This window comes from Pseudonaja textilis, chromosome 4 (genome assembly GCF_049901715.1).
Source record: "Pseudonaja textilis isolate UNSWEBS1 chromosome 4, rPseTex1.2, whole genome shotgun sequence".
Taxonomy (NCBI): Eukaryota; Metazoa; Chordata; class Lepidosauria; order Squamata; family Elapidae; genus Pseudonaja; species Pseudonaja textilis.
The window spans coordinates 15,309,829-15,333,206 of NC_141993.1; the positions used below are offsets into that span (position 1 = coordinate 15,309,829).

The window sequence follows — 23,378 nt, forward strand, 5'->3', positions numbered from 1 at the left end:
TTTTATTCTGCCTTTATTATTTTTAGAATAATAAAGCTCTGGGTTGTGAACAAATATTCCTCCCTTCTCTTGTTTTCCTCTATTTTTATGCTTTAGGCAGGACTGGAATCACAGTCTCCCAGTTTCTAGTCTGGAGCTTTAATCACTGGATCAAACTGTTGTTTTTTTTTTTTGGTTCCAAATTAGTTCGAATTTATTGGATCATATAACATATTGTATATAATACAGAAATTGTAGCCAATAAGTACTTTTCAGATATCTTTGTTGGTAATGCTGTGTCCTGTATGAATCGTTGCTCCACTTAGCTGAGTGCTTAGCAGTGTGGTTTTGACTGGCAGCTGCCCTAAGACCAGAAATATTCACTGGTCAGCCTTTAGCTGTTAATCCTGTCCTCCTGAAGAAACAGTGTGCTACCAATACAAATCATCCTATCTCCGTGATGGCGAAACTATGGCAAATGTGCCGGAAGTGGCATGTGAGCTGTCGCCCCAACTCAGTTCCACTGAGCATGTGCACACGCCTCCCACCAGCCAGCTGATTGTTGGGTATGTGGGCGGGTGGGGCGCATGCAGGAGATGCATGCACAGGAGGACAGAGGGAGTACGGGGGTCATGCACGCATGCGCAGGGGGATGGGGAGTACAGGGGGTCACGCGCACATGCGTAGGGGTCGGGGGAGCACGCATGTGCATTGCATTATGGACGCAGGCACATGTGCACATGCACGTACTTTTGGCACGCGAAGACAAAAAGGTTAGCCATCACTGCCCTATCTCATAAGAGATAGAGAAAAGCTGCATCAACATAGGAGTGGAGTCTGCACCTCTGCGGCACTGTATAGATATAGAAGGTCCATGCAAAAGTGCAGAGCAGTTTGGACCTAGAAGAGAAATTGATTCTCTCTCTAGATATTCTAGGACAGGGTTTCCCAACCCCCGGTCTGTGGACCAGCACTGGTCCGTGGCATGCCAACAACTGGACCATGCAAACAAATGGAAGCCCCATCTGTGGGATGCAGGCAGCACACAAAACCATACCCCTTCAGTCCACAGAAAAGGGGCGTTGGTTCTTACCTGATACGCTTCTTTTCATGGAGCTGTCGAGAGCGTCCAGGTTGGGAGGAGCTCCAGTCTCGGCTCTTCCAGGCTGAGCTTGAAATTGAGGAACGCCCCCTCACCGTCACGTGGTCCTCGGGCGCTCCCCAGGTTTTTGCACAGACGAGAAGGAAAGTCCTGTTCTCATCACACTCAGGAAAAAAATATATTAGATTGCTCGGTCGAACAGCCAGGTTTCCCACCAGACGGCCTACGGGTGGGGCTGGACGCTCTCGACAGCTCCATGAAAAGAAGCGTATCAGGTAAGAACCAACGCCCCTTTTCCATAGAGCTGTCTCGAGCGTCCAGGTTGGGACCTACCAAAGCTTGGCTAGTCCTGCGGGTGGGGCCCCGTCTGGTATAGAATCTCTCCTGGAACCCTGATGACCCGCTGGAAGGCATGCCCAACAGGAGAAACCCCTGGATATTGGAATGTCTCAACAAGGGGCCTAAAGAGGAGGCGGAGCTATCCAGGAGGCAGTCCCGCCAAAGAGGCCAACAGGTGTGCACTGGGACCGGGATTCAAGAAACTGGGAAAATCGACCCGTGTTGGGAATTCCCTGGGAGAACTCTGGGACAGAGAGAAGGAGGGAGGCGCAGAGGAGCCCTAAAACTAGAGACCGGGGAACACGGCAATGGGCTACCTCCATGACCCGGGAGAGAAGGAGGGGCCCCTCTGCTAGGATCAGGAAGGCCCCGGGGGACCAATTGCCTGGACGTAGCGAGTTCCCGGAACAGCGGCCTGTCCTGGGGGGAGCCAGGTTCGGTTCCGCCCCACGGCGAGGCGGACGACTTTGCTCAAGGACCCAGCTGGCCGAGGGCCGCCTTGTCTGGGGATCAAAGTAGTAGTGAAGGCAGAGATCTGTGTGAGGCCCGGGAGCGCAAGAAGGGACCCCAGCTAGCATTGAATGGGGGTAGATGTGTTGCCGACCAGTTGCCCAGGGCAGGGTGAGGAGGACAAGAGTGCTCCTGGGGTAGGAGCCTGTTGCAAGCCGGGGTTAAAGGTCGGAGTAGAGATAGGCCTTCTCGCACTCCTTCCTCTCTCTCTTTTTTTTTTTTTTAAAAGGACAAGCGCCTGGGGACGACTGCATTATCGGGAACGACGGAACGAACCTCTCCCGGATCCCCGGGAGGGCTTCCTGGAAGAATTACCTCCGGACCCATCCGGCTCCGCTCGGTAGGGAGATCTATAGGGAGAGGATCGGTAGTATCTGGAAAAGGAGGAGGAATGGGAAGAACCCTGGCGAGGAGAGGGGGGGAGCCTCTGAAGTCGGACCTCCTAGAGAGGGAAGGGAGGTACTTGCGCTTGTTCCGGGTCTCGGCCAGGAATGGGTCGAGAACCGGTCCAAATAACTTCCCCCCAGAGATGGGGGCTGTTGCTAGCTTAGTCTTGTTTTTAATGTCCGCTTGCCAGTGGCGGAGCCAGAGTAGACGGCGGGCGGTAACCTGGGACGAAATGGCCCTGGTGGAGAACTTTGCCGCCTGGAAGGTGGCGTCTGCAGCTCGGCCGCGGCCAGGATCTTGGCAATGTCCTGGTGCGCCCTGAGATTGGCTGTGGGAACATGCTGCTTGAGCTGCTGGAGCCACTTGATGGAAGACCTGGTGAAAAAGACGCGGCAGTGGAAGCCCTGACTGCCCAAGCGTCAGAGAGGTGAGCGCGCACAGGGCCAGTTCAGCTCGCTTGTCCTCGGGCTGGAGAGCATCGAGTGAGTCGCTGGGAGTAGAGCGGGAAGCCAGGCCTACCACGGGCTCGCCCACGGGGAGGGGATCGAGCAAGGTGGAGAACTGCGGTTCCAGGTTAAAAAACGCTTGTCCTGGGCGTTGGGGGAGGGGGCCCCGAGGAGGCCAGCTGCCTAGAAACCATGTCTGAGAATATGGGCGGGACAGGGATCACCTCAGTTTCCGCCACGGGCTGAGAGAAGAGAGAGTCGGGAGGAACCCCTGCCGCCGCTGGGTTGGGTGGGGAGGGGGTTCAGGCCCGAGGTGGTCCTGGCTTTGAACAGGAGGGACCTAAATAGGTGCGGTTTAAAGAGCCCTAGAAAGCGGGCTGACCTGGAGGGAGGCCCTCGTCCTCCGACATGTCCCCTTCTAGGGGCCTGTTCCCGAAAAGAGTTCACTGCCTATGAGGGACCTCATGTCAAGGTCCTGCTCGTCCCCAAAGAGGGAAGGGTCCCCGGGTTCTTGGGCCTCCATTCCCTCCATCTCCAAAGGTAAGGTTAAGTCCTCTTGGGGAGTTGCCTGACCATGCGAGGCCGCTGATCCTAGGGCCTCGGGGGCCGCGGGCCGAGGAACCGGACCGGCCATCTGCTGCATCTGTTGCGCTACCCTTTGCCGGATGGCCAGCTCCATAGCCTGCATTAGGTTTTCGGGTATTTCCGCCATGGGGAGAGACTCCTCCGGGCGCAGTTCTACAGCAGTGGTGGGCAAGGTGACCTCAGGGGCCTGTCCAGGCTGTGGGGGAGAAGCAGAAGCAGGAGGGGAGGGGAGAGGAGGATGGGTGGAGGTTGATGGAACGGAAGGGTCCCGGGGCACAGAGCTTGACTCCTGAGAGCGTCTGTCAATTTCCCTTTCGAGGGCCCTGTGTCGCCTGAGGGCATCCCTTTGGGAAGCTTTGGATGGTTCCTGTGCCTGTTTGCGCAGGTGGTGGGATTTGGCCTTGGCCTTCAGAGAAGTGCCACGAGAGGTATTGTCGTCTGCCATCTGGAGAGGAGAGAAAAAAGGAAAAAATTTTCTGGTTAATGCGAGGCGGTTAACGGGTCTGGGTACAGCCTAAGCAGAGGCTGGAACTCCCAGTGCTCGTATTGCACCCCCTTTTTGTCAAGGCCACAGAATTGTTCTGTAACGTGTTGGGAAGTAGGGCCTAGCCCGGGGGCCAATCAGCCAGAATAAACGCCAAGCTGTCCCTGCCGGGCGAACCGGGGAAGGGACATGGCAAGCAACTAACTCCTTAGTTGTGGGGAGACTTAGGCAGGATTGCAAGGTATTTGAGCAGTTCCAGGATCTGCCCAGGAGTCAGGGAAACAGTGCGGCCTACTGGTAGGCCTCTGATAAAAACCAATGACCCTGGGGCCGCAGGCAGAAGGGAATAATGTAAGCTGAAACCAGATCTGGATGCGGCCTACGGGAGGCCGGGAATCCCAACGCACGTTCCACGCCCCCCTTTTAGTCAAAAAAAAAATTTTTCTGTTTAAAATAGAGGTTTGGTACGAACCAGGGCCTAGCCCAGAGACCAATCAGCCAGAAAGGTGAACGCCAGGCAGCTACCCCTGCCGGACGGACCGGGAAGGGGTGGGGGGCGGAGCTGCTACTTCGCCTGCTGGGGAAAAAGGCTGCAGGGCCAACGGGCCCTATTTCTGCAGGAGGCCTGTTGGTAGAATGAAAGACAGGCTGAGACGAGGGAATCCCAGGCTGCCTAATAGTCAGTTAAGGCTGCGGCCTGTAAAAGGGCCTCTAGAAATGGCGGATGGCCATGCGGCCACTCCCAAGATGGCGGCCGTTCCAGGGCACACCCAAGATGGCGGACGCCACAGGGGGCCCAAGATGGAGGCCGCAAGTAACGGAGGCAGCCCCAGCGGCGGTAAACTCCCAGGGAAGATTAGAGCCTTTGGGAGAGCCAGGGAAGCGTACCCTGGGCTAGAAGGCGTTCGCGGGGGGGGGAACGGCGGCTAAAGCGAGGAGAGGCAGGCAGAAACGAAGCGGCCTCGCGCGGAGCGATTAGGGCGGCAAACGAAGCGGGGGAGCGCTCGAAGCGCTGCTTTCTCCCCTTAAAGAAACGGCTCGGATATTAAAAACACTCCCTGGGAGTTCAAACCTGAGTTCCTGCGCTGCCTGCCGGTGATCCACGTGAAAAGCGATGAGAGAAGAGGCCTAGAATGCTGAACGACCGGAGCAAGGGAAAAAACAGCCTGTTTGCCACGAGGCTGAGCAAAAAACTGGGGAGCGCCCGAGGACCACGTGACGGTGAGGGGGCGTTCCTCAATTTCAAGCTCAGCCTGGAAGAGCCGAGACTGGAGCTCCTCCCAACCTGGACGCTCGAGACAGCTCTATGGAAAAACCTTCCTTCATGGAATCGGTCTCTGGTACCCTAAAGGTTGGGGGCCAATGTTCCCTAGAACAGGATTCTCCAAACGTGGCAATTTAAAGACTTGCGGACTTCAAATCTCAGAATTCCAAAGGCCTGGAATTCTGAGAATTCCAGCCTGAGGAATTCTGGGAGTTGAAGTCCACAAATATTAAAGCTGCTAAGTTTGGAGACCCTTGTTCTAGGAGCACAGATGTAAAGGCAGCCCATACAAACCACAACTTTCTCTATAAGCCACTGCCAAATTCCAAAACAAATTTCAATACCCCTGGAACATTCAGGTTAGACAGAAAGCTAGCTTTCATCTTGATAGGTTTATCAGTTGTTAATATGGCATTGATACTTGATCAGTTATCAATAGGGCATTTGCTATGGGGCTAAATAAGTGCACGATGGTCCTTGTCATTCTGGAAATCACAATTCAGGAACCTTTTGAGGTTCTCTTGTGCAACAGATGTGAAGCAATGTAAAAGATGTAAAATAATTGGAAATTTGATGGTCATTGTGGGCTACTAGATATGAAATTGCAGGATCCAGTTTGGGTCGGGAACAGAGTTTTAGTCTTCTGAGCTTTTGGACTTGTACTGGAGTCCATCCTCTCTAGGGAGAAATTTCCTGAGGATGGGTTCCAGTACGAGCTGAAAGTTCGGAAGACTAAACCTCTGGTTCCTGTGACTGACCCAGATTGGATCCTGCAACATTACCCTGGGACATGTATATTTGCCTTCATTTGTGAAATACGAAATTGTTGTATGCCAAATTAGGGGAGTTAAGGGAACACCCATCTGATAGGCACTGTGTTGAAGATAGTAGCTTTCACTGGATGTATTTATTTAGGAAATTCATTTGTTCTCCATCTTGTATGCTACGAATCTAGAGGTGAACAGCAGTGAGTCTGAACAACACTGTGTGAGTCTGGCATTTTGGTGTTCTTTGCTAGAGCAGAGAGAGGCAAAAGGGTTCCCCTTTGGCAGCTGCACATCTGGGACCCAACCGGACATTTTTAAAACAGGATCAAAATAATGATATAGCAATATGATATCTGCAAAGCAAAAGACCAGCAACTTAATTTGCAAGAATTCCTCAGGACCTCAGATAGACATGACAGGAAGTTTCAAATGGGGGGTAGGGAATGCAATTGCACCCTATACTTTATTGCTCAAAAAAAAGGGGGGGAGAAAAATAGGGGTTAAAAAGCATTCTTGAGGCTAAAGGAGAACAATTTTGCAATATTTTGCTTTAGGATTAATTGATGATTTGTGGTTGACTGCATTCATAATGGTGGCTGTTTTGTGAGCAGGCAATGCTATCTCCAGCAACCATTTTGTAAAGGTATCCAAGGTATGCTCTCAATTCTTCCAGTTTTTTTTAAAACTGGCCATAAGTTTGCTTACCCCTCTGCTGCCGAATATATATTTTTTCTCATTAGCACATTATTTTGTACTCCTTCCCTTCGAAGCCACTGGTAGTTGTACCATCAAGAAAAACATATCTTGATGAAGAGATTTTCAAAGTCAGGCAACAGACATCTTTATCTAAAAGTCAGACGAGGTTTCAACCAACCAGTATTATCTGCCCCAGTCAAGAGATCTGATCCACATGACTCAGTATCCTGGGCAAATGAATGAAATTTGCTCTGCAAGATCTTAAAATGGAGATCAGCAGAAGTCTGATGACAGTGAAAGCTACACTCCAAATGTTTTGCCTTAGGGGTTTAAATGGTTTGGGCCTGTCCTGATCACACCTAGCAAGGAAATGAACATTTTGGACAAGCCAAGAGTCACTAAAAAGAGTTACTAACACATAGCAAGCACTGTGTATTGTCCCAGGCCCAGATAGGGAGGGAAGAGATAACATTTTCCTTTAGCAAGGAGCTACTTCTGGATACCCATTTCTGTAAGTTCTGCAGATCTTCTGCATGGCCCTCTTGGCCTAACAACTGAAAATAAATAGTGAGTATATGCCATTAAGCAAAGCATGTGGTGTGTAGTTGTTGGGCGTAGAAGTTAGTGGTGCTTCCTACCGGCATTTCAAAACGTTTTGGGGCTTCCAATTTCTTATCTCTAAAACTTGCCAAGACTGCTTTGAAAATCTTAGAGAAGGGGGATGTTGCAACCCTTCGCGTTGTTTGCTTTACTATTCAGTGCTTGTCAGTTTAAAGTGGAGGAGGAAGCTTTTCTGTTCCATTTATATTGGTGCTCAGTGGATTCAGTGCCGATCAACCTTCTGTTTTGTTTGTTCTCCAGCAATACTTAAGATCTGGGGGAAACCCAGACCTTCCAAAAATAAAGCACGATACACAATAACTACAAACAATTAAAGCACCACCTTCAGAGGAAAGAAAATCCACTTCCTCCAGACTTCGCTGCCAAAAACATGTGCCACTTTTAATATTATTCCATAGCATAGAGGTAAACAAACTGAATTATGAACAGGGCAGTCTTGCTCCATTTCCTCCCCCTGTGCCTTAGGCAAGCTGCTAGCTATATCACTTTTCCTCTTAATTCTCAGTCTGTGCAGCTTTTGATTCATCTTGCAAGTTTGATATTAAAGCTACAGAGTTATAAAAAGTGACACGTATGTTTTAAAGCTTCTGTGTGAAATCTAAATTTTTTCACAATACCTTATTGCTCTTTCTTTCTATTTCAGCTCTGCACTACACAGAGAATGTCCTGACAAATGTGCAGGTTTCTCCTGAAATGAAGAACATTTGCAAGACTCCATGAACTCTTAATTCCAGTGACACATCTAGAGTTTGATAGAAATGGCCCGGGATGCCAGATCTTCACGATTAATTAAAAAAGAGGAGATAAGCAAAAAGAAGCTGAGTCCTGTTAAAAAGAAATCTTGCCAAGGAACAAAAGATGCCAAAAAAGAGTCCTCAAAGAAAGAGTGTCCTACAAGCTGTAGAAAATCAATCGAAAACCAAAATGGTGGCAAGAAAAAATCCCAAAGATGTAAATCTCCATTAAGTTCGCCATGCCGATTTCTCCGGAGCAGCGTAACCAAAGCCTTTTCTGGAACATCTTGGATGAACCTGGAATTAACTGATAATGTTCTCTTCCACAATCAGCCTCCTTTGAGCTACGGTGGGTTTTCCATGACTCTCCGCAGGAAACCGTTTTCCCATAGGCTGTTTCAAGCATCGACAATCACAAAAGCTAAGAAGAGCGGCCCAAGAAAAAGACAGCAAGTCAGATCAGGAATTTCCTCTGCACTAGAAAGGAAAGAAGTTGAACAGACTACAAGAGCCTTTGCACGAGATTTAAACTTGAATAGCGAATTGCCTTCTCCCAAAGGAGACAAGGCCCCATGTTCTCAGGAAACAGGCTGGTCCTCTGTAGATGATAATCAAGCCAAAAAGAGAGGGATAATGCACCCCTCGAAAATTTCTGTTTCTAATAATGGTGTGATGGATACTTGTAATTCAGGAATACTAGAAGAAGAACACAGATGTGAAGAATTTGTTTCCAGTGAGCAGGCCCTGGAAGATTTGTTTACTAATACCTCAAATGAAATTTTGTCTGAGCCTCTTCTCCATCAATTACACCTTGACTTTGACACTACTTTAAGGGTACAGGAAGATGAATTGGGGACACCTGTAGAACCATATGCAAAGAGTAACCTGAATTTACTTCCTGTCCCCCCAGAACATTTATGTTCACATTCCTTTTCCATGTTGAGCCTTTCCTCAGAACAAGACCTGGCGTTGCCTAATAAAAGTCCGGAGACTTCTCTGGAATCTCATTCCAAAACTGAACATGATACGGTGCTACATCCCTGTGTATCTGATGCTGCCATTTTGATTACCTCTGAACTGATCTCAAAATTGCACCTGGATGACCCGTCTGCACTGCCAGAACCCCTGAACAAACCAGATGCTGAGCCTCTGATTGCAGAAGAGAAGTGTTTGCAGGGTGCCTCTGGACCAGAAGGTTGCTTCAAAGAACCAGGCCTTGGAGGAGAACCCCCTACACCAGAAGATCTGGCGCTGGTGCCAAGCAGCCAAACACTTGATTCTTCTTCTTCCCACTATAGCTGTGAGCCACCAAACGAGCAGTCAGTCTGTGAACAGATTTCTAGCATTTCTTTGAGTAATTTCGTCTTGGATGACCTTGAACGGACGCTTGAAAGGATCGCTGCAGAAGCATTTGGTTTCGATCCAGCCTCTGCACCCTGTAATCCAGAAAGAAACACCACTAGTCCAGTCAGCAGGGAAGCGTCTGAAAGAAGTTTCTCACAGTCCCCTAATGCAAGGCTGCCCTTGGCTACAGGAGAGGGGGAAGAGCCAAGGACAGCGCCACCTAACAAGTACGTTCCGAGGCACCCGGATCCCTTGCTACAGCTGGGAAGAGATGGAAAAATCACCAACTGTCCCCAGGATCCCAAGAAATGTGACACCAACACAGCGGTGGCATCCGAGCCCTCCCCTTTTGAATCTCCAACTGGTGGGTGCCTCGCCTCTTTGCAACCTGTGCTGGAAAAGAAAAAAAGAAGGCGCTGTGGAGTTTGTGAACCTTGTCTGCGGAAAACTAACTGTGAAGAGTGTAGCTGCTGTAGGAAACGCAAGACTAGCCACCGGATATGTAAAAAGAGAAAATGTGAAGAACTGAAGAAGCCCCCACCGTCCATTCCACCTTCAAAGCAGCCTGCAGAGGTAAACGGATTTGTTTCGATATTGCTTGAATTACTGGAATTTACGTGTCTGAAATCTGTTTGCCCTTCATGAGAAATAATGGTTGGATTTCTGATTGTATGAGGTACACTGGAATCAAACTACTTAAAGCAGGGGTGTCCAAACATGGCCACTTTAAGGCCTGTTGGACTTCAACTCCCAGAATTCCGCAGCCAGCACATGGCCAATGTTAGCAGGCATTAAGCAGAATGCAGTTCACATAATTTTTGAACAGTTAAGAACAGGCGTTTCAAAAGAGGTGGTCAGTTGAATACCTTGTTATCATTCAAAATATCTTTTGGTATTTAATTGTGATTAATGTTTTGAAGGTGATGGTTAACACTCCACTCTCTTCTAGAATAGAATAAAAAAGATGGAAGGGACCCTGGAGGTCTTCTAGTCCAGCCACCTCCCTGCTCAAGCAGGAGAACTTATACCATCTCAGACAAGTGACTGTCCAGTCTCTTCTTAAAAACCTCTAATGATGCAGCACCCACAATTTCTGGTGGCAAGCTATTCCACTGGCTAATTGTCCTCACTGTTAGGAAGTTTCTCCTTAATTCCAAGTTGCTTCTGTCTTTGATGAGCTTCCAACCATTGTTTCTTGTCTTGCCCTCCAGTGCTTTGGAGAATGATCCTGTTCTCTTCTAATAACTGAATGTTGCTGGTTGGATTTATTTCAAGATGTTAATGCATTTCCCGTATGGGCCGCATTCAGAAAAACTTTTTGCCTTGATTTCAAAACTTTTCTGTTTCCTTTTACATTCTGTCTTACAACCGTTGTCTTGTAGTCTCTTAGAGCAGGGCTCCATTGTCAAATCTGTAGCTCCAGAATAACTGAAAGAATTGCCCTATTATGCTTCCTTTCACCGTCTATCCTGTTGGAACTTATGTAGTCCTCAACTTATGACCAAAGTTGAGCCCAAAATATATGTTGCTCAGTAAAACAGTTAAGCTTTTCTTGTCATAGTTGTATGTGAATCACTGCAGTTGTTCAGCTTGTGACAGGGTTGTTAAGTGAATCTGGCTTCCCCATTGAGTTCACTTGTCAGAAGGTCGCAAAAGGTGATCACATGACTCCATGTTCTGACCCAAACCTTGTTCCAAGTCAACAAACACCCAACAGAGATAAAAGCAAAAGCTTTTAATGCTTCTCTGCGAATTCCATTAATTCACGGTTAAAAGGCTATTAAAACTAATTGTCTCTGATAAGAATGAGCCTGGCCAAGGTTGTGCAAGGCTGCCAAGAACACTAGATAAAGTTGCCAAGAAATATTCCAAACAAAAAGTCTGGGTGGGAAATCTAGAGCTTTCCAGGTGTTGCTGGACTACAACTTCCGCTTACTGCACCATTGGCTAAGTGCAGAGATAGATCAGCACCACCTGGAAAAGACGGATATTTCCCACCTTTGAATATTACTCCATGCTTAAAAAAAAAACCCAAATCCTTGATTATTTCTGTTAATTAACAACCAGGCCTCTGGCATCATGATAACTTAGTCACCAGAATTTTTTTTAAAAAAGTAAAATAATAAAATACCATACAATTGTAAACCAGAATAAATTTATTTGGTTTTTAGTGCATCATTGCTTTTTTAACGAACTCAAAACAGTGAAATATGCAAAAGACTAATAATCCTGAAAAGAGGAGAAAATATATGTAACTAGCTCGATACCCATGCTTTTGCTGTGAAACTGTGCGGTCGGGCTTAGTTTTTGGGGAGGAAAATAAGGGGAAAAAATTTCTGCTTCTGCCTACCAGCATCCATCGGTATTCATCTGGCTAGCGTCCTGTCAGTGTGCGGGAGAGTTGAGAGCTGTTTGGAAACTGAAACAGTATTTGCTGTGTGAGCAAGGAGCTTGGGTGTGGCTTAGCTCAATTGTTCTGTATTAAAGCTGTTTCGTGCTGTGAAAGTGAAACAGTATTTGCTGTGTGAGGTGGGGAGGGGGAGTAGAACTCCTTAGCATCAGAGCATGTTAATAACAATATATGAAATACTAATGCTCTGTGATAGTCATTTTGAAAAAATCATTTCTTAGTGAGCACCTAGAAACCAAGAGGAACGTACGTGCCAAATTTCAAGTTTGTAGGCTTTACAGTTCTGGAGATTTTGTGACGGTGCGTGAGTGGTATTTCACTTTTATAGAGAGAGATTTCTCTTTTTTTCCTGAAATGAATCAGTGTAATGTTGTGGTTTATCACAGTAAAAACAACTCTCTTCACACAGAAAGAATTTATGTACTTTGGGGCTACTCTGAGAGGGAATCAGATGTGATTCTGTGGCATATCGCAAGCCTGGGATATCTCAGAGATGTCAAGCAGAAATCCAAGCTGCCTCTGAGTTTAGCCACAGGATGGAGCTATAAGCAAATTGGCCAGACCAGCAGGAAGCATTTAGCCCAGACAATAATGTTAGAAGGGAAGCTGGTTTTAGTTTCCTTTTCTAGTTTATTTTACGGTTGCCAAACCGAACCTTGAATTTTTCTGTTCCCTGGGGGTCAATCCTGTATATCAAAAAAATGTTTCACAGCAGATCTAGGAGCCTGAAAGGCTGGGAGCATCCCTGAACTTTGATGTCGCTTAAATTCAATCTGAAGTATTTTGGAGGAAAAATATGCTCCTATATTGATATTAATCTTTTCATGTCTCGGCTGAGGAACTATTTCTTCCTCCTTGCACTTGAATAGGCTATTTAGCTGACAGGAAATGTCGACTTATTCGATTTTGAGTTTCCTTCAGCATTGTAGAAGCTCATAAGGTCTTGGGCAGTATTCAAAGACCACTTGTGATAATGCAAGGCTAGGGTCTGTCAAATTGAATTGTGTGATTGTAATGGTTGATGGAAAAGAATAATCTTGCCTATAAAGGGTGGATCAGCTCTAGGACCATTCATGAATGGGACTGTTATACCACTTTACATGGGTGCATTTGACATTACGATAAACCAATTTTTTTTTTCATTCAATTTACATTGTTGCCCACATAACATATGACTGAGAATAGTGTACACCTTAAAACAACATATTTATTTATTTTAGATAATTTATATAAATTTATATTATTTATATTATAATGGGATAGTATCAAGATCACATGAAGGGGTAGTACTGATTCATACTATGTACTTTGGTAAGACAGCACCTGGAGTACTATGTCCAGTTTTGGTCATGACAAAAGGAAAAAAGATGTCGAGACTGTAGAAAAAGTGCAGAGAACAATTTATTAGTGAATGGCCTGCCTTCAGACCTTGTGGATGCTTCATCACTGGAGGCTTTTAAGAAGAGGCTGGACCAGCCACTTGTCTGGAATGGTATAGGGCCGTGATGGTGAACCGGTGGCACGCAGAGCCATTTGTGCGGGCATGCAAGCGCCAGCCAAACTTTCCTGCACTGCACATGTATACACTTCCCAGCTGATTTTCAGCTCATTTGAGGCTGTTTTCGCCCTCCCAGAGGCTCAAAGGAAGCCTCGGGAGGCCGAAAAAGAGGCCTTCTGGAAATACCGGAAGTGCTGAAATGGTCCTGTTTTCAGCTTCCCGAGGCTTCAAAGGCTTCCCTCAAGCCTCCGGGAGGGCAAAAACGGCCTCAAATGGGCTGAAAATCAGCTGAGAAAGCACACTCATGTGCAGTGCAGGTAAGGGGATGAGGCAGAGGTGTTGCGTGCGCATGCGCGGGGGGGCGGGGCACATTGCATTGTGGGTGCTGGCACGTATGTGCACGCTTTTGTCACACCACAACAAAAAGGTTCGCCATCACTGGTATAGGGGCTCCTGCTTGAGCAGGGGGCTGGACTAGAAGACCTCCAAGGTCCCTTCCAACTCTGTTAAAATATCTGTTAAAATATCATAAACTATAATAAGACAAAAAGACAATTTCACCAGAGCCAATTCAGCTACACCACAGCCAATTCCGCAAACAATCAATCTGGATAGATTTACAAGACTCCAAATCTTACGAGTGCTGTAGCTGCTACCTCCTGTTATATTTTGTTACATAAGATTATAATTTCAATTATTGTTCCTGGTTGGGATTGCAAAGTACAGTTGTTCTAAAACACAATATATCCTTGAAGAACTTCAGGGGTCACCTGCAAAAGGTGCCAATTTGACCAGGCCAAAAATAAAATAAAATATGGCCAGTATTCAAAGCATACTGTGACAGAGATCTGAGTCCAAATGATTTATATATGTTGCCTTATTACAGTCCTTAATGAAAATAGACAGATGCCTAAAGAAAGACACTGGAAACCATGGAGGATGGTTTTAATGGTGGAACTGGACCACGTGGTTTACGTTCCTGGACAAAAATGAGCACAAAAATGTGTGAGAGAGGGAGAAAGATTTATACTCTCTGTTGGGCTTTGAACTTACTTCCTGTTCCTGTGGCAAGAAATGGATCCTGATTGGTTGTCAGACTCCCCCTGGGTAGCTTGGTTGAATCTTGCTGGGTGATGCAAGCTTCCCAGGTGCCATGTGGTGAGATGGGTAGAGGGCTAATCCTATCATGTCCTGAACCCATCACCCTGGAGCTGGTGGAGAGGGGGGCAGGGAGCTGCTTTGTCTGTAAAAACATGTTTCTCCTTTTCTCATCCAGGGAAATACTATATTCTGCCTTTTTAATATTTCCTGGAATATTTCATTCTTCTAGGAGAGGGGTGGGTGCTAACTTTCTATAGTATCACTTTTAATTTTAAAAGGGGTTTTGGATTCTTATCCACTTTTGGAGAGGCAGCTTCTTTTTCCTAGCTAATTTTATGAGCCGATGCACCTTAAAGATTTATAAATTCTGCATCTTCCAGAAATCTTGTCCACACCATCCAGTATGCCTAGTTGCTCACTCACATCCTATTTTCTTGAGGTGCAAAACTTTTATTGAAGCCAAGGGAATGAAGTAATACACATTTAGGATCGACCAATCTGGGAAGCAGAGTGTAAGAGTGGCATGCACACTTTCTGTGGTTCAGTCTTGCTGTCTGCCCTAAATTGTACGCCAGTCCCTTGAAGTAGCTTGTGAATGGTTGCCCTTATCTTTCCTAATATCCTGAGTGTTGTAAATAAGCTGTTGTCAAATTGCAGTTGTAATACAGATGTATTAAGATGCAGGATTTGAGAGTAAAATGATGAGCAATGTATTGGTCAATCCTTTTTTCTTAATTCAATATTAAGGCCAGGAATTATATATCATGCATTTTTACTCGAATTTGAAAATAGCCATACAGGAACATTCCGTTTTCTATACTTTCAGATGCTTTAAAACTTGGTGTAGAATTAACGCTAATTTTATTACTGGATGAAATCTCAAGATAAGTTGTAGACATTATAAAATACAAAAATTAATGCAGTATTTTCAGCAGAGTAAAACTGAATCAAGTCCAGGCAAGCTCATCTTGCTGAAAATGTAGTTTATGTTGCCTTACATTCAGGAGTCTGATATTGAATATATAGGATACCCACTCACATTAGCTTGATGTTTTTTTAGGCTTGGCTTCTTGAATTCCCTAGCCAGCATGTTGGGTAAGGAATTCTGGGAGTTGAAGTCCACACATCTTCAAGTTGTCAAAGTTAAGAAACACTGCATTAGATTGTTTTATCAAATGTGTTAACAAGCTAGAACAAGCTATACTTGTAAGACATATTGTATTATAAGCTAAAACAATGTTCTGGTTACTCAGGTAACCAGGAATATGTGGTTTAGGTGCTAAATTAGGGATCTAGACAGGAAAAAAAATACCAAAAGGAAAAACATTTATAAAGATTGAAAATGCAAGAATAGGAGAAATGGCTTCACTTCAGTCAAGCATTAAATTCTTATCCACAGATGAGTGGGAAGAAACATGCATTGCATCCTTGTAATATCCTTATAACAGTGCCACGAACCCGATGACTCTAATCTCCTTTTGCCATATTTTTTGATTGTCTGAAAACTCCCAAACTAAGATAAGAACACAATAAATTATCTCCTTCCCCTCTTATTGTTTTCATTATTATAGAAATTGATCTTGCTTTTCTATATCCTTCACATTTTGTTTATATTAACCGCCAATTTTTTGTAACTCATTATCAATAATATATCCCATGACGTGCCATAACTCTCTATGTTTTTGGGAACTCATTATTTTGAACTGATTTAAAATTATCCACAGGGATTAAGGATCCCAGGCTCACATGGAAGAACATTAACCACATAAAACCATAGAACATTAACCACATAAAACCATACACCGCTAGATACTGGTCACTGTAATGTTAGTTGCCTCACAGTGAAGGATTATACTTGGTCACACTTCACACTGCTTGTAAAACAATGCCTAGAATTTCAGTATTTTCAAGAGAAGGATACAGCAGCTATACGATCCTAAACACGCTCAGATAGATAAAAGCTGTGCAACTAAATCTCTGCCAAGAAAACATTTTAAGGACAGTTGGTATAAATAGTGCCTCTCCAGAATAAAGGCAAGATCATGGAGCTATGTCTGATTGGGGGCATTTTGGACAGTATAATATTAATGGGCCCAACGCTTACCATAGGACTGATCTTTTGAGAACAGGCAACAGAATTTCCCTTTTAATGTGTGTCAGTGTGCTCACAGTAAAAAATGACAATAAAGATGATCTTATCTACTATCACCAATATTTAAGTTTTTAACTTGCTCTACCAGGTGTCCCTTGAGCTGCCAAGCAAACAGAAGGATCCTAGGTTTGGAATAATTGATCTTTAATCTTGACAGCATTCAGCCAACTGTTCCTGAAGAGTTCCTTTTAAATCAATGGATATATAAGACAACAGTACTATGTTATTCTCATCCACGCTGCAATGAGAGTCCAGGAATGGGATATGACTCCTCCCTCTGATGTCATAGAGCTGACTCTGCCACTATAAAAAGCCGGCCCCTAGGTGGCTCGCCATCTTTTTGACTCAGCTTCTTATCTTTGAGCCTTGTCTCTGGAAGGAGTCTTATTGAGCTAAACGGAGAGTTTAGCAAATAGTGATTTCTGTAGTAAGGTTTCTAGTCTTCTTACTGTTCCCGGGGCCCCGGTCGAGATTTAACCCCAGGAGAGCAGGGATTGCGGACTTGGGGAGCGTTCTGCAGAGTCTCCCACGCAGTCCCAAAGATTGTGGAGACTTGCCGTTCTGCTGCTAATCTAGCTGCTTCGCAGCTGATTCCGAAGCTCAGTTCTGCCACTTTGCAGCTGTTCCTGGCTATTGCTAATTGCTCGGGGCCTGGTAAGCGCCTAAGGGGTGAAGGAGGAAGTGAGGCCATCCCAGGGCTACCTCACGTGGTCGGCGGGCATTTTGAAAGTCAGGTGGCCATTTTGTGTTTTTTTTTTTTTTTAAAGCGAAGCCTCACAGCTTCCACAGCTCACCTGGCCCATGCTACAGACAGTACTACCACAGGGGAAGCTCATCTCTTATCCCTGCCCTGTTTGCGGAATGGAGAGGGAAGTCACCCAGTCAGATCCCAAGGGCCTGGAAGAAGCCCAAGATTCTCAAGCCCATATGGGGAAGAAAAGAAGACAAAGAGGCCATTCTGCAAATAGAGATGCTGCAGCTAAGATCAGGGTCAAGGCCCTGACACCCCAAAAGACTTCCAAATCGGAGCTCAGGGCTGAGAAGAGAAGGCATGCTGCTTTGGAAAAGCAGTTTGCAAAGACTTTGGCACAGATGAGGGACCAGATCCAGCAGGCTTCTCAGTCAGGGGAGGTGCAGGTTTGCCCAGAGGTTTCTATAAGGTGGGCGGGAAATGCTCCCAGTTCTGCTAGCCACCTTTTAGCCTGGTCTCCAGAGAGGATGGAAGAAGAGCTTTTACCTCAGGATTTAAGCAGATCAGGGCCCTCATCTAGACAGGCAATCTGGGGCTCTGGTTCCTCTTTCCTCATAGGTCAAATGATTCAAGGGGACCATAGGCCTAGGCCTAAGGCAACCTACATTCCCACTGCTGTGGACTTGCACCCAATGGAACACCACCACCCCGGGAACAGGCCTGATGACATCAGAGAAATTGTCTCAGTGGTCATAAGACAGGGCCTGGCTGAGGGATTTCAAGAACTCCTTTGCCCACTGGGGGGGGGGGGGCAGTCCTTGTTCCCTAATTTGTCCCTTCATCCCACAAATGCCTTCCCAGACAACAGTTCAGTTTCCAGCCTACCCTATCAGATTGGGGCAAGGATGAGGAGAGGGATTATACTAAGCCTTCTAAACACAGTCGTTCCTCTCATTCTGAGGAGGAGGAAGGTGAGATCAGAGATCCTAATATGTCAGAGGAGGAAGATCTGATCAACCTCTCTCAGCAGTGGTCTTTAAACCTTCCTTATTTAAATCACTCCTGCACAAAGCTTTGGTCACGGACCAGCTAACCCTTGAAGGGGTGGCTTCAGAACCACAGGTGGCCTCTTCTAGCCACAGTGTCTCTCTATTCTCCAAGCCAGTGGTCCATAAAGAGGTACTCCCTTCTCCGCCGATGCCACATTTAATGCAGTCAAATTCTCATCTAGAGCCATAGCATCTCACGTATCAGCACCGAGACTGCTATGGCTCAGACATTGGCAGGTGGATACCAAGCATAAATGCAAGCTGGCATCAGCCCCAATATCGGGGGATAAATTATTTGGCAGTGTCTTGGAGCCCCTGCTTATTGAGAATAGAAACAAGAAAAAAGTGCTTCCCCCTCTTTTTTGGAGATTGGAAAACAGAACTCCCCAGTCGTTTAGAAGGGGTTCCTTTTGGACCTACTATCAAGGCCCATACGTTCCCAGATCGCAAAGAACATCAGGCTACAGACCCAGTTTTAGACAGGATAGGCCGGAATCTTCTGACAGAGGTCAGCGGGGAGGCCAAAACAGAAGAAACCCCAGAGGTACCGGAGGTTGATTTTTTCGTCGCCTCAAGTGAGTCCTTGACAGCAGCTCCCATTGGAGGGCGGCTAAAATTGTTTGCTGATCAATGAGACAGCTCCACCTCTGATGCGTGGGTCAGGGACTCTGTTAGGTTTGGTTTGGCGCTAGAGTTTCAATCCTCCCCTCCGAACTTTTTCATTAGGAGCCCTAGGTCCACAGACCCCATTAAGAGAGAGTTGATGCAGGAGGCTATCAATCATCTTCTGCATATTCGGGCCATTAGAGAGGTCCCATCTGAACAACAGGGTCAAGGCTGTTACTCTCTATTGTTTGTGGTCCCAAAGAGTTCGGGGGGCTGGAGGGCAATTCTGGACCTCAAACGTCTGAACAGATCATTGGTTTATCAAAAATTCAAAATGACTACTCTCCAGTCCATTCTGCTCAGCATCAGAGCGAACGATGTCCTGACCTCTATAGATCTGACAGAGGCTTATCTACATATGCCAATTAGACCTGCTCACTACAAATACCTTAGACTTTGCTATTGTGATTGCCACTACGAATATATCGCCCTACCATTCTGTCTGGCTTCGGCCCCTATAGGACTTTTACCAAGGTCCTAGCGGCTTTGGCTGCTCCCTCAGGATCAAATCTATTCGTTTACAATGTTATCTGGATGATATTTTAATTTTGTCATCTTCCAGACATCAAGCAAATTTGGATACCAAGATTACTCTGGAGACCCTTCAAGGTCACGGCATTTCGATAAATTGGGATAAAAGCCATTTGATCCCTTCAACTAGGTTAGTTCATTTAGGGGCGGTGATAGACACCATGGAGGGTAAGGTTTTTCTCTCTCAGGACAGGTTGAATAGTATCCAGTCTTTGGCCAGAGAGATCAGAGTCTTAAAGAGGGTTTCCCTGGCAGTTCTGTCTCAACTGTTAGGGAAACTGATTTCTTGTATTTCCATTGTGCCTTGGGCTCGATTCCATTCTAGAGATCTGCAATGGTTCCTGCTACCTTTCCAATGATCCGGAAGAGCCACTTCCAACGTCCGGATAAAGGTACCACACAGTGTTCTCTGATCACTCTGCTGGTGGTCGGAAAACACGATAAACAAGGGGTGTCCTTTCAAGGAACCTTGCAGGGTGCAACGATCACAACCGATGCCAACCTGGTAGGATGGGGAGCTCACTTCCAATCCCATACTGCACAGGGAAGTTGGACTGTTTCCGAACAATCACAAAGCATCAACCTGTTGGAGCTGCGAGCACTTCATCTGGCATTACGCAGTTTTCTATCCCTTTTCCAATCACGCCACGTTCTGATCTTGACAGACAATATCACAACCAAGGCCCACGTAAACAGACGGGGGTACCCACTCCAAACTCCTGATGCTGGAGACGGCCAGGTTGTTCAAGTTGGCCGAGGCCAATCTGTTGTCGCTCAAGGCAGAGCACATAGCAGGGGCCTTAAACACACAAGCGGACTGGCTCAGCAGGGCCTCAATAGATCAGGCAGAATGGCGCCTACACCCGTCTCTCTTCCAGGAAGCAGTGCAGAGGTTTGGGCAACCGGTGATCGATCTATTTGCCTCTCCCCTCAACGCCCAATTGCCTTGGTATATTTCAAGGTACCCAACTCAGGGGGCGGAGTCCGTCAACGCTCTGCGATGTCAGTGGCCTCCCGGACTTCTATATGCGTTTCCTCCACTCCCTGTAATACCCAGGTTGATCAAGAAGTTATTGGAGGAATGAGCGGAACTGATATTGGTCGCCCCTTACTGGCCCAGGTGAACGTGGTTCATGGACTTACAGGACCTGTCGAGAGAACAACCTTGGAAAATTCTACCGTCGAGGGTTTCTCTCTCGCAAGGGCCGGTACTTCACCCGGACCCACAATGGCTCAGCCTAGCCGTATGGAGGTTGAGCGGAACCGTTTAAGGACCCAACAGATTTCAGAGGATGCCATTGCCACCATACAAGCTTCCAGACGGTCCTCTACAAATCGTTTATACGAGGCCATGTGGTCCGCTTTCTGTCGCTGCCCGGGGGCCTAAGATTGACCCAACTGCCCATCAATAGGACAATTATTGGACTTTTTACAGGAGGGGTTGACCAAGGGCCTATCTCCAAATACATTACGCAGACAGGTGGCAGCCTTAGCTTCGGTGATATCCTGACCTTCGTTCCATAGCGCACCATCCACATGTCCGCAGCTTTCTTAAGGGTGCTGCAAACTTACGACCTCCTGTAATTCACCGCTATCCCACTTGGGAGCTCAACAAGGTGTTAACCGCACTTACAACTGGCCCGTTCGAGCCTTTAAGAACCGCTAGTCTCAAATTCCTGACATATAAGGTGGTCTTCTTAATTGCGATCACATCAGCAAGGAGGATTTCCGAGTTGGCAGCATTGTCGATGAGAAAGGACCTGTGCGTGTTTCATGCGGACAGAGTGGTTCTCAGATTGGATCCATTGTTCATCCCTAAAGTAAATTCAGCCTTCCACAGAGCGCAGGAGTTGGTGCTTCCAAATTTTTGTCTGAAACCATCTCATAGACTGGAGCATCAATGGCATCGACTTGACGTTCGAAGGGCATTAAGCATCTATATAGACCTCATGGCGGCATTTCAAAAATCTGAGGCTCTATTCCTATCCTTCAACCCATCCACTTTAGGACACAGGGTGTCATCGACGACCATTGGTAGATGGTTGAGAGCCACCATAGCTAAAAGTTACGAATGCCAGTCCATCTCAGTTCCTAAGGGCATTACAGCCCACTCGACAAGGAGTGCCGCAACATCAGCAGCATGGGCCACTCGGGCTTCCATAGACGAAATCTGCAGAGCGGCGACTTGAGCTTCACCATCACCCTTTGTCAGAAATTATAAAATTGATGTCTACACCTCAGCGGATGCTTCATTTGGCAGAAGAGTCCTGCAGAGGGTCCATAGAGTTTAGGAGTGGATTTCGATCCAGATGGAGTCCCTTCCTAAGGACAGGCCAAGCTTTGGTATGTCCCACTTCTGGATGCTCTGAACAGCTCATGGGAGAAAGGGCGTTGGTACTTACCTGATACGCCTGTTCTCTGTGAGCTGTGAAGAGCATCCAGCCCCACCCATTTCTTTCCATCTGGTGGGTTCCATTCCGGTCAGGGATCTAGATTAGGTAATGAGTTCCAGACTTTGGCACTCAGTCTTCGCAAAACTGGGGGACGCTGGGGAGGTGTCCCGTGGAGGAGGAGGAGCGTCCTGGAGTTTTAAGCCCAGCCTTTCCAGAAGAGACTGAAGCACCTCCCCACTTCTGGATGCTCTTCACAGCTCACAGAGAATGGGCGTATCAGGTAAGTACCAACGCCCTATCTCTGAGGGATAACAGAGAAGAAGGCTTAGCTCCAAAGATCAAAAACCAACCATAGATGGGGGACCATAAACTAGGGTTCCTCAACAAGTTTTTAACATGGCTGCACTACGACTCCCAGAATTTCCCAGGCATTAGGTAGGGAATTATGGGAGTTAAAAGTCCACCCATTTAAACTTGCTTATGTTAAGAAATACTGCCATAAAACATTGACAACTACATGTATTATCTGTTCTTATATGTGCTATGGTGGTGCAGTGATTAAATGCACTATTGCAAACTAATTCAGCTCACTGCCAGCTCAATCTCCACTAACTCAAGGTTGACTCAGTCCTCCATCCTTCAGGTCAGTAAAATAAGGAGCCAGGCTGTTGGGGGCAATATGCTGACTCTGTGAACCGCTTACAGAGGGTTGGAAAGCACTGTGAAGTGGTATATAAGGGTTATTGCTTATTTGGGTTTGACTATTTAACAAATCTCTGCCCAAGTGGCTAAAAAAGAATGATGGCAGTTTAAAATGGGAAGCAATGAAAACAAGGAATTAAAGTGACTCCTAACAGGATCCTGCTCAAGAAAAGGAGGAATTTTAGCATCTCTGCCTGTCTTTTTCCGGGTTTCTTTGATTTCTCTTGATCTCATTGTACGGTGAGGTTTTGCTTCTTCATACACTATCTTTTCCTTCTAATAAACAGCCTCCTCTTTAACTTCTTTCTGGTGTTTTGTTTCAAGATTCATTTTCTTGGGCATTTTGATACAGAGAAAAGAATTTTGCAACTTAATTTAATACTGTTTCCTTTTCCTTTAATTGCATCAAGAATGTACTTTGTTCAGTCTAATTCTGTTGATAAAATTATTACCCGTGCTTGGCTTTTAAGGCCATTGAAATAAACTGAAAAGGCCCATTCAGGATAAAAATACTGTACTTACCTCTGGATCCTCATTATCAAGAATGTGCCATGTGTAGTTATGAAATTGTTAATATTTAATTTTCATATCACTGTGTTTGCAGTTTGGTATAGTAGTTAAGGCATCAGGCTAGAAACTGGGAGATCATGAATTTTTTTGGCTTAGAGAATTTGTAGACTGAAGCAGTTCTTAAAAATTATAAATACATTTTTAAAAAACCTTGAAAGTCACACTCTCACTGCAAGCCTGGGACAGCTTGAAATTCTGTGCAGAAAGGTTTGGGCTGCCTTTGGCTGCCCTAATTTGCACATTAGTTGATACTTTACACTTGAATGAACGATGTGTGTCAAAACCTCAAGGCTTCCAGTGTGATTTGTCAAATTAGATTAACCGTGCAGTCCGACACAACTTGAAAATAAGCTTCAT

At 46.1% G+C, this 23,378-nt stretch overlaps 1 protein-coding gene across 2 annotated transcripts in view; it reads left to right on the top strand.

The window, feature by feature from the left end:
- The window catches only part of TET1 (tet methylcytosine dioxygenase 1), a 90,886-nt gene that overhangs the window by 4,274 nt on the left and 63,234 nt on the right, over window positions 1-23,378 (top strand). For both annotated transcript variants that reach the window (XM_087932302.1, XM_087932303.1), the window contains exon 2: window positions 7,824-9,831. In XM_087932302.1, the coding sequence (XP_087788428.1) occupies window positions 7,939-9,831 (1,893 nt within the window). In that variant the 5' untranslated portion in view covers window positions 7,824-7,938. The remainder of the gene's footprint in view (window positions 1-7,823; window positions 9,832-23,378) is intronic.